This window comes from Mesoplodon mirus (genome assembly GCF_964341445.2).
Source record: "Mesoplodon mirus genome assembly, chromosome: 3".
Classification (NCBI taxonomy): domain Eukaryota; kingdom Metazoa; phylum Chordata; class Mammalia; order Artiodactyla; family Ziphiidae; genus Mesoplodon; species Mesoplodon mirus.
In genome coordinates, this window is record NC_138978.1 from 36313758 (window position 1) to 36325784 (window position 12027).

A 12027-nucleotide genomic window follows, 5' to 3' on the forward strand; every position below is an offset into this window, starting at 1 on the left:
AGATGCTTAACCACTGTGCCACCAGGGAAGTCCCTGGAGTACTTTTGTCCAGGAGAATGATCAGGAAAACTAAAGATAAAAGGCTTTATGGATTTATGTTCCAGGCTGAGAAGATCCACAGGTTCTTAAATTCTTAGTCCTCTACTGAGTTATCAGTTCTAAAGAGGGAAGAGAACATGCGGTGAAAGAGCACAAAACTGAGAATAAGGGCATATGGGTTGTGGTTCTGGCTCTGGCATATACTTGCCCTGTAACCTAAGGCAAGTCCCTCAGTCTACCTGGATAAAATATCTTTATCTGTCAGATGGGAATATTACTACCTGTGTTGTGTTTGCAGTGAAAAACAAATGAGATAATGTAAAGAAAGCTACTTTCCAAAGTGTAAAGCATGTACAAACGCAAGGGATTAGCATAACCATCTCAATTGCTTTGCATTCTTTGAAGTGATCTTTACATTCTCTGTTTCTGACAGCTGTATACACGGAGGTGGGAGATTTAGAGTTTGGCTGACTTGGAGGATTTGTTTATTCTTATGCCCTTTCTTGCTTGCTTTCTTTTAACTTTCAAATCAATGCTAAAAGACACTAAGCAGAGGACAGAATTCAGTGTGTCTGTGAATCAGCAGAATCCATACAGCCAAATCAATACAGCCAGGCTCTTATTGACACTCTTATAACACGCTCCAGGTTTTTAATCGAGAGTTCTCCAGTATTTAGATGGATTAACTCATCAGCACAATATTCCATTTTCCAGTGGAGTCTATGATTAGATAATTATGCACATTTCTGCTACATTTTCTAAAGTAGAACGGGTTTCTCCCCATCCCCACTCTTTTTTGACTTTTCCATTGTATTACTACCAAAGGTTATTGCACAGCTGAGCTCAGGTACTTGAGAAGGGATTTCCCCGTATGCACATTTCAAAGAAAAGAACCCAGAGTAAAGTCAAAGATACTTGGGGTCTTGAAGTAGTTCTTGAGGAGCTTGTGCTTGTTTATTCAGTAGATGTGTCCTATTCATAGGTGCTACTGACTGTCCCCACTATGTGCAAGGCATGTTTCCCTTGAGGATGTGTCAGAAACAAAGACAGTTACATAAGAACTGGGGAGAAAATAGGAGCATGGAAATTTTAGGCTTAAGAAATAATGTGCCTGATAATAATAATATTCAATATATGTGTGAAGAAAGTGAATATGATAATTGTAGAAATAGATTTTATTGGGTGCCAGGAGTGGTTTCTTGGGGAGAAAAAAGTTTAGTGGTCACTGGGTATATTTATTTCTTATTTATTTCTCACATACTGTGAGAGCAAGCTTCTTATCAGTGCTAGTCCCAAAAAACTTTAAAAAGTTGGTTTCAGTCCATGAGATAGTCTCAAAAATTACTGCTTTCAGAACATATTCCCTTTACTCCAAGATCTTGGATGGAGATAGAAGCAGCCAGAGCTCTCTTCAGAGCTCAGTGTTCTGTTGAATCTTGGTTGGTGGGGCCAGATGGGGCAGGATGCTGCCTAGACTTCAGGTCTCCTCTGCCTGCCTTCTGCAAGTCAAAACAGCCACATACTTCTAGCTTACAGAAGTCTGAGGTGTACAAGGAGACACGTTCTAAGAATTTTTATATTTTTGGATTTGTCTAGAGGGAGAGCCTGCATGGCTACTGATCATTGACATTCCCAAGGATTTAAGTTAAGAGCATTCCTAGTCATTTCCATCTTGAATTCTTTATTTGGAACTAGTACATTCATTCTAAATTTAATAGTTTAAAGGGCTTTAAAAATTATTTTATGCTTATAAAAGAGATGGAAGAAGCTTTCTTTCTGCATTTGTTTCCATGCATCTGATGCAGGACTCTTAGGACACATGTTAAAAATAAAGTAAGGGGCTTCCCCGGTGGCGCAGTGGTTGAGAGTCCGCTTGCCGATGCAGGGTACGTGGGTTCATGCCCCGGTCCGGGAAGATCCCACATGCCGCGGAGCGGCTGGGCCCGTGAGCCATGGCCGCTGAGCCTGCGTGTCCGGAGCCTGTGCTCCACAACGGGAGAGGCCACAACAATGAGAGGCCCGCGTATCGCAAAATAAATAAATAAATAAATAAACTAAGTAGTCTAAATTAGAGAAAGAAGCAAATTGGGTTACTTGTTACAAATACGTGAGGGAGATTTGTCTTTGGGCTTGGTACTGTGTTTGAGACTATTCAGGCCAGGAGTAGATGTCTTGTCTAGCTCTGAGCAGTGATTTTGATATGCCATCTGGCATTTATATGATGCTTGGTATTTTTCAAGGCCTTCTAACGTGTCTTTCCCATTTGTGTGCTGCAGCTGCCCTGTGAGGTAAAAGAGGCTTCAAGAAATTAAGTGACAAGTTAGTCGCCAGAGAGCAAGAACCTCCAGGTCCAATACATTTTATTTATGTATTTACCCTGTACTTTACTGCCCCCCACTGTTTGTTGCTGAGTATTCATAGGTGCTACTGACTGTCCTAGAGACAAGCAAGAGGGAAGGATAAAATAGAAAAGAGAGTGATGGAGCAAGGAGAGAGACAACAGAGAAATAAGAGAAGGATGTTTATATGATAGGAGATAGCAGTGCCATTAACGTCTTCTGTGATTGCCACAGAGATTTTGTGAGCAAGTGGATAAAAATGATCTTCTGGGTTAAGGATTTGAGTCAGTGATCCAAGCCGAGACTGCTCATCTCCCTGGACGGTTTGAATATACACATACCTTAAAGCAACAAAAAGTGAGAATGAACAAGCTGTACTAAATCAAGAACAGAATTTTAGAGCTTTTGTATTTCCAGCTGCACCATTTACTATATTGTGACCTTGAGCAGGTGACGTAAGATACCCAATCCTCGGCTTTCTTATCTGTAAAATTGGAACGATACTGATATCTTTGGCACTGAGCTGAGTGAAGATCAATTGAGGGTAAAACTCTAAAGCTTTTAAGTTGGCATCTTTGAAACATTCTTCAGAATCACACTTTTCACCTCTCCTGGGCATACATTAACACAGGATCCTGCTAGAAGCTGGGCAAAAGATTGTTCTTAGAGTTTCTGAGTCTCCGAGGGGATCCAGTAAGCAAAATGGCTCTTTGTTTTAGATTACGTTTTAGCTCAGACTTACAGGCACTATTCTTTCTCCAGCTCATGTTAGAATTCTCTTTGAGGCTCAGGGTCTGAAAACCCAGTTACGTACTTGTCATTCTTCCTTCAAGAATTTATTTACTTTCATTAGGTTGGAGTGTCAGAGAGATTAACACATATTTCTGTGTGGTAGAGAGGGCTGGCCTAGTTTACTCCTAATGGAGGTTGAACAGGTGAGGAAGCAATGTAACAGCTGTGTGATCTAGGGCAAGCTTTTCAAACCTCTGACACTCAGTTTCCCCATCATTATATTATCAGATCCTTTTTTTTTTCCCTAAAGGGCCAGATAATAATTTCAGCTTGTGGGTCATACAGTTTCTGTTCTAGCACTTCAACTCTACTGTTGTAGCATGGAAACAGCCATAGACAATGTAAGTGAATGGGGGCTGCAGTCTTCCAGTAAAACTGAATTTACGAAAACAGGCTGCATGCCAGATTTGGCCTGTGGGCTGTAGTTTGTGGACCCTTGCTTTAGAATACTTCACTAAAATATTTGGTCTTTTTTCTCCATCATACAAAATACTGATAGTGTTTTGTTGCTGTCATATATGCCAGTATATAGACATACATGTCATGTAAGCTGAATATCAGTAAAGGCATGAGGAAGAAACTATGTGAAGTAAGATGTTCACATACCATTTCTATTCCACAGGAACAGGTTTTTAAATGTTCTGGTCACACCTTCCTGTTAAGTTTCATTGCTTATACCAGTTGCTCTGCCTTCCTTTTTTTCCCAGATACACTATAACTATATTATGATCTAGCCCTTGTTTGAAAGATTATGTTGTAGTAGACAGCAAACAGAAACATGTTTTGTTTTTGAAGGAAGAGTATCTCTGCTGCCAATTTGAAAATGCATCTTTGTGAGCACATGCCGCCACTTCCAACCCATAGTCTTTTGGAAAGCATGATTTCTCCTGTAGGCAGTTTGAAAAGGGGCTTCATACTTAACCTTTTGGAGCTTGAGACAGACACACCCTCAAACACTGAACTTGGCATTGTTTGGGATTGGGGAAAGGGATCTACATTATTCATTCTTAGAGTAGTGGGGTACTGTGTAATAACCTGCCAGTAAGTATGACCATCTGGAACCCAGTTATGTTTAGAATTTAAGTAGTAAGGTTTCTGGCACTAGACTTAGTGCTTTCTTGCTTTAGTAGAAACCTTAGATGAGCTTAAATAAAGACTGTTGAGGGACTTCCCTGGCAGTCTAGCAGTTGAGACTCAGCTCTTCCACTGCAGGGGGCGCAGGTTCCATCCCCTGGTTAGGGAACTAAGATCCCACATGCCGTGTGGCACGGCCAAAAAGTTAAAAAAAAAAAAAAAGAAAGGACTGTTGAACCCTCTTTTCTCTCTAGTCACCCTGCCTTCCCTTGTATTCATTCATTTATTACATCTTCAAGCAGTGAAGTGTAGGCTTTCTATACCAGACCACCCCTTCGGCCTTTGGAGTATGTGTTCAGTACACATTGCTTCTGGAATGGCTTAGTGAAGTGACTGGCCCAAGGCCACCAGCTTGTAGGCAGCAGGCCAGTTCACAAACATAGGTCTTTTTATTTCCAGAACATTGTTATTTTTCTCCTGAAATTGTCAATGTAAGGTTGGTTTTATTGTGGAGAACATATGCCTCCTTAAGGCTTGAAATGCTTTTTAGCCATTGTGATTGACAGTGGTCCTTATGTCCATCTATATAAACATGAGAACCAGCTTGATGTTGGTGGAATTGTTTTGTTTTGTTTTAAATTTATTTATTTAAATTTATTTATTTATTTTTGGCTGCGTTGGGTCTTTGTTGCTGCACGTGGGCTTTCTCTAGTTGCGTGGAGCGGGGGCTGCTCTTCGTTGCGGTGCGCGGGCTTCTCGTTGCGGTGGCTTCTTGTTGTGGAGCACGGGCTCTAGGCGTGTGGACTTCAGTAGTTGCGGCACGTGGGCTCTAGAGCGCAGGCTCAGTAGTTGTGGCACACGGGCTTAGTTGCTCCGCAGCATGTGGGATCTTCCTGGACTAGGGATCAAACCCGTGTCCTCTGCATTTTCAGGCGGATTCTTAACCACTGAGCCACCAGGGAAGTCCGGTGGAATTGTTTCGTTTCAGAAATTTTAGTTCTCAAATTTAGTTTTCACTTTGCTTTGTAGTTTGGAAGAATATCTAAAATAACAAGCACAAGTTAGCTTAAATCTTACACCCTTTCTTCTTATTCATTCATATTAATATTCTTTCTTTATCTCTCATTCCCCATTTGAAATATAACATCCCAACAGTTTTAGCCAATTCAAATAAAGAAGCCTGGAACTAACATCAATAAATACCTGAGCAGTACTGGAGCATAAAATGCATGTGATAGTGCTGCTAATTGGGCAAAATAAAAAACATGTCATCTAATGACAGGAAAACATGATCAAAATGCAAGTCAAAAAAGCAAGTGAAGAAGTTAATTTGCTTTGAACATAGGGAGATGCTTGATATATGTTAAGTTGGAGACACATAGGAATGATTGGGGACATTCTCAGCCTGAAAGGCCTAAAGGCTGCAAGTTGGATTGGGGTGGTGGTGCATTAAGGTGAAAGATGGTACCAGTGTATAGATTTGTTTTTCAGTCACAACTGGGCCAAGAGATATTTGCTTGCATTTGACAATGAGAGCATTATTTTTAGGTGAAATTTGACTGCCTGGGATGGGGCAGCTCTAGTATTTTAATGGGAAGCAGCATTGGGCAAGGATTGGGCTTCATTTTAGGGGAACTTTCTGTGGTCCTTTTTCCTTGAATAGTTGTTGTGATGATAGGGATTTAGGTATTATCTCCCAACAATATCTATTTGGTTTTAGTTGTCAGAGAGCTGTGTTGTGGGTTTAGGCATATTATAATGTAAAGGATTTTTGTAGAGAGAGTGAGGTACATGCCAAAAAATAGAGATCCAAAACCTAAAGGTGCAGAGTTTTAGAAACTAGGGAATATTGTAGTAAAACCTTATGTTTCTTTGTATTTTATGAGGTTGGTCATTTTGATACATCCTGTTCCATGTCTAGCATATTATTAATGGAGGATTTGGTGAGAATGGTAAGTGGCCGAAAGAAAGAGCTTGAAAGACTTCCAAGGGAATCTTAAAGGAGGAGCACTCTGCTTCTGGGATATTTTGAAAACTCCTTAGGTCTCTTTCTTCAAGAATGATAAAGAGTAACCAGATATTAGAATGACAGATTGTCTACCCTTGAGTGATATGATTGAATCATCCCAATTTGATTGAATCATCCCATTTCCTCCATGATTTTCTCCTTATCCTCCTGGCAGTGGCCAAACACAGGTCTCCCCCCTGCCCCTTCTTCTCCTACTTACCTACTGTCATTAATTTTTCGAACTTTGCTAATCTGTCCTGGTCACCTTTCTGAGAAGATTCTGACTTTTAAAAGGTTTACACTTGGGAATGGTATGCACCCATGTTTCTAGCCTTGCAGTCTGCCCTGCAACTTCCAGGACGTGTGTGTGTGTGTGTGTCTCCCCTTCCTATCATGCCCTTTTATCTTTTTTTTTTTTTAATTATTTATTTATTTATTTGGCTGAGCCGGGTCTTAGTTGCGGCACGCAGGATCTTTAGTTGCAGCATGCGGAATCTAGTTCCCTGACCGGGGATCAAATCCAGGCCCCCTGCATGGGGAGCACAGAGACTTAACCACTGGACCACCAGGGAAGTCCCACGCCCTTTTATCTTAAATTCACTTTGGCAAGTCATGTGGATTTCTGATGGTAGTCCTACTTATACTTTCAAGGTCCAGAGAGAACCTCGTTTATTCTGAAACTCCTAGGATAGTTTGCAGTCCCAATAAGTCTTATTTCAGGGCCAGGCTTTCCAAGAGGCCTCTTTTTTCTCAGAAAGGCCATATGCAACAACTCGCTTGCTCCTTCATTCAGAAGTAATTATTTATCAGGCTTTGAGCTAGGTGCTGTGAGAGAATCTAGAGATAAATCATACTCCGGTCCTACCCACAAGCTTATAACTCAGAAGGGGAAATATAGTAAGAAATACATAAATAATGATCATACGAGGTACTGTGGTGAGGGCAGGAAGAAGTACAGATTAAGGGCTCTGAAGGTTTACAGGAAGGAGTGATCACTTGGGGTTATTTAGAGGACAGTTGTGGAGAGATGGCAGTTGATTTGAGCATTGCAGAAGTGGCCTTTTCTTGGTGGACTTTGATTCTTCCCATTTTAGTTTTGGAAAGCAAACTGGGTTTTTTTTGTTGTTGTTGTTGTTGGCGATACGCGGGCCTCTCACCGTTGTGGCCTCTCCTGTTGCGGAGCAAAGGCTCCGGACACGCAGGCTCAGTGGCCATGGCTCATGGGCCCGGCCGCTCCGCAGCATGTGGGATCCTCCCGGACCGGGGCACGAACCCGTGTCCCCTGCATCGGCAGGTGGACTCTCAACCACTGCGCCACCAGGGAAGCCCCAAGCAAACTGTTTTTAAGACCAGATAAATTAAGAGATAATGGGAGTTGAGATTTCTTATAGCAACAAACATTCAGTATTTCATCTGGTCCTTAAGTCTTTATTAAATAGTTAAACAGGCAGTCTTATTCAAGTGTTTATAATCTAATTAATGAACATGAATAATCTAATATTAATTATGAACTAAATCTGGGAAATTCTATTATGCATTTTTCATAAGAGTCATCTAAGCTAATGCGACTTGGTCTTACTATATATAAATAGCTTTATCTCATGATAGCGATAGCCATTTAACATGGAATAAAAAGGATCCTGGAATATAAATCTCTTTCTTACTTTTAAATACATACCTTTCTTATCGCTCTAGAAGATGAACCTGGCATATTTGCCAGGGGTTGTAGATGTTGTAAGTAGGCTACTTCTGTAGCAAAATCAATTCAGTTGCAATTTATGTATTAATTATTAAAATAAGTGATAAAATTAAGGTTACTTTATATTTTTTAACTTGGGTGTTTGGTGAGCAAAATTTATGATTAGGCTTTATTATTTTAATGTTAAGTTTTGCCACAGTCAGAAAATATTGAGAACACCAACTTGTTTTCATAAGATCTGTTGCGTGAGATTTGATCTAATTTTTAAAGCCCCATGTGAAGACTGGATCTGCTTTGGGGAAATCCTTTTGAATAAAAATACTCAATTTCTAGGAATTTGTGGTAACAATTTATGTTCTCCCAAGAGATTTTTTTTTTAAGATTTATTTATTATTTATTTATTTTTATTTTATTTTTGGCTGTGTCGGGTCTTAGTTGCAGCACGCAGGATCTTTGTTGAAGCATGCAGTATCTTTCGTCTTGGTGCCCGGGCTTCTCTCTAGTTGTGGCATGCAGATTTTGTCTTCTCTGGTCGTGGCAGGCAGGCTCCAGGGTGTGTGGGCTCTGCAGTTGTGGCACGCGAGCTCTGTAGTTTGCTGCACGCAGGCTCTAGTTGAGGCGCACGAGCTCAGTATTTGTGGCGCATGGGCTTAGTTGCCCCGCAGCATGTGGGATCTTAGTTCCCTGACCAGGGATTGAACCTGCACCCTCTGCATTGTAAGGCGGATTCTTTATCACTGGACCACCAGGGAAGTCCCCCAAGAGATACTAAGATAATTAGCTACAAATCATCTCTGTGCAGAGATGCTAGAAAACATGCTCCAAACCATTTTCTCTTTTTCCTCATGAGAGGATCTTCTGTCCCTGATGAAAGTATAGTACCTTTGTTTTTTTGGAGTCAGGAATTTATGAAAAGAGGTTTCTCAATGGAAAAAACGTAAAAGTTGTAACTGTAAATCGAATGCTGAAATGATCCTTTGTTTGTAAATTCAACTTAGTGTAAAGAACAGTGAGAGCTGTCCAAAGATGGAAAAGAATGCCTTACCAGTGAGCCAGTTTCTTAGAAGTATAGCGGGAGGAACTCATGTTTAAGCTAAATGACTCCTTAGGGTGGGATTGAGGGAGCTGGGCAGAGCTTGAAGTAGGGCTGTAAGCATCTTTTAGAGGAGCTGGCCTGGGTGGTTCTTAATGCCTTTTTTCCCCCAGTTTTAAACTTCTATGATGCAGTAAAATGTAAAGGACATTATTACTGACTTGAATTTTTTTGCCATTATCCATTTATGATTTTCTAATTCAAACGGCTCACGTTAAACACTTAACCTTTAAATACATTTATCAGTTCCAGAAAGATTTGTTAACTTCTGTTCTGTAGCCAACCCCCACTCTGAGAGTGTGTGGCTCTGAGCCAGCCAAAGATTCATTCATAATCTATTGACTGCACAGATGTTTGGGAACTAATTGCGCCAGCACATCCTTAGTTGGGGCAATTCAAGATTTAAAAGCAGACTGTGCACAGATGGTTTTAAAAATGCTTCTTGAATTGTGTACCTTGGTAATGTTTGTGGGGAGAGATCAGAGGACAATCAAAACTGGTTACCAGCTTTCTAAATCTCACAGGCCTTTGCACTCAAACTAAACCTACTCATCATTAGCAAGTTATACAGAGATATCACACTGGCAATTGTGCATCTTCCTCCTTTGACCATAGCAATTTTCATGGCAGATTCTGCTAAGATCAGGCATGTACAGGGGTCCATACAATGAAAGGTTAGATTCTTTTTAAAGTTTTTTGATAATTATTTTCATTTCTAGAAAGATTTATTTGCCCCATTTAAAAAGGTTAGAGTCTCACTCATCATTGTCATGAGTACCTCATAAGAATCTATTAATAAAAGTAAATAAATTTCTGTAGATTACCTTGGTTTCTTTGTTCTCAGTACATCTAAGAGAATAGTGTATAGGCCATGTGCATATGGTGATAAGTGAAAATGTCATGGGAGCTGAGTTGAGAGGATCTTACTTGGTTATTTAGGACTCAAGATCTTATCTAGTCATTTCCAACCGTGATTCAACATTCTTCACTTTAATTCCCTCCAGAAACTCCAAGATCATATTGCTTCCTAACACTTAGAGTTCCTGTTGATGTATAGAGCTGCTTGTAGGCCTCCAGCACCAGAAATTGGCTCCAAACCTTTTCCCATTACATCATCAGCCACTAATGTCATTACACCAGAGTGAAATCTGCTTTGAAGATTGTACTCTTGTTTTCCTTTCATTTCTTTCCTCTCATCATTTCCTTTAGAAGAAAAAGGGGGAAAAAAAATTAGAGACCTCTAGGACAATCCCAGGCAAACATTTAAGAGTGAATCAAACATCCTCACAGTCTAAACCTAGATTTGTCAGCCTTCATTCCATTCTGCTGATAGAGAATGATGTGCCCAGCGTGCATCCACATGAAGCCTGGAAAGTAGCAATTTGGTCATGTGACACCTGGCTTTGATGCTTTTCTTTCAGCCCTTCAGAATTAGTTCTTAATGACTTACATAGCTGTCCACCAGCATCCTGTCACTGGCATGTCAAACCTTTTCAAATAGTTTCCCAGAATAGAAATTCTTAGGACATCACTAAGTTTCTTGCTCTCTGTGTTTAATTAAACTGTTTCTTGGGTGTAAGTATTTGTCAGATAAGCATTTAAGCCATTTGGAGTTTTTTACTTCCCCCCTGTAAACCTTTTAAGACATTACAATGTTATCTATATTTATAGCTGATGTGGGGATCCTTATTCATCTTCCCTCCCCCATCACAAAGCAATTGACCAACTGCAAGTTCTGACTCTCTTTTCTCTGTCCTAAATTTAATTCTTCAATGTTTTTCAACCATCTTTAAAGCTTCCAGTTGGTGGTGTGCTTTGTTTGGCTTTGTGCCTAACAGCATGGCTCAGGTAAGGAAAGAACTGGGAAGTGATTTCAGTTCGGAGACTTTGTGCCATCTACTCAATTATTGGCCTAGGCTTTAGTGCTTTGGTGTCCTTTGAGGCAGATTAGCTTGAGATTAGAAAGAATAATAATCATCAGTAGCCCCAAAGAAACGGGACCACAGTGTCTAAAACAAAAGAATAAACTTGGCTCTTATTTTTTTAAGACTTTGGGTTTACATTTCTGTACAGTATTAATCACTGGGGACCCTTAATGTATGTGCTGCAGGCTGTGGCATGGAGTGTGAGAGCCACATAGAACTTGAAAAACATTGGAGAGAATGGCATTGAAAATTATGGACCAGACTAGGACAACCAAGTGCCTTTTTTTCTGTCCCCTCTGCAAAATAAGACATTAAAAGTCCTTGATTCCCATTAGGATTTGAGTTTGGATTTCTAGCACTTTGAGATTTTCTGCTTGGAGCTTCTTGTTAGTCTCTGCGGTATGAGCTGGATAGAAGGGAAAACTTTCCTCCTTATTTTTTGCTAAGACTTAAGTCGGTGTGAAAAACCCCTTCAGCACAATTTTGTATACCTTCTCAGGCTGAGAAATTGAATGAATTAGTGAAAACATCCACAAGGAAAGCTATAAATAACCTGGACAGAAGGTCTGACTTTATTATTTCTAATGTATCTCATGTATGTGTTTGTTTTTAGTTGTCAAAATGTCCACAGAAGGAGGATTTGGTGGTGCTAGCAGCAGTGATGCCCAGCAAAGCCTACAGTCCTTCTGGCCTCGTGTCATGGAAGAAATCCGGAATTTAACAGTGGTAAGGAAGAATGAGAAACTTTTAAAGAGTGTAAAAGCTTTGAGATGAATAACCAAAACTTAGACTAAAGTATTTTTAATCTCAAGCACATTTACAAAAATATAGTTCATTTCTGACCTTTGGATAGGAAAATGAAAATACAATTTACCTTAGGTGAGGTAACTACAAGGGTTTTTTTTATATCTTAGTGGCTCTCTTTAGGCATGTGGATGCTTTGACTTGGAGATACTTTAATGTGAGGCAGATCTTTTAGAGAATGCAGAAAAGCAGAGCTTACTTTCCTCCAGTAGCTGTAGGTCATTTCTTAAGCCTGATTTAGTGGCCCTGCCAAA

General features: G+C 40.2%; 1 protein-coding gene across 5 annotated transcripts in view; it reads left to right on the forward strand.

Annotated features, from left to right (window-relative positions):
- NFYC (nuclear transcription factor Y subunit gamma) overlaps positions 1-12027 on the forward strand; it is a 64071-nt gene that overhangs the window by 22134 nt on the left and 29910 nt on the right. For all 5 annotated transcript variants that reach the window (XM_082615658.1, XM_082615657.1, XM_082615656.1 and 2 more), the window contains one exon: positions 11583-11695. In XM_082615658.1, coding sequence (XP_082471784.1) covers positions 11591-11695 — 105 coding nt within the window. In that variant the 5' untranslated portion in view covers positions 11583-11590. Of the gene's footprint in view, positions 1-11582; positions 11696-12027 lie in introns of those variants that run through there.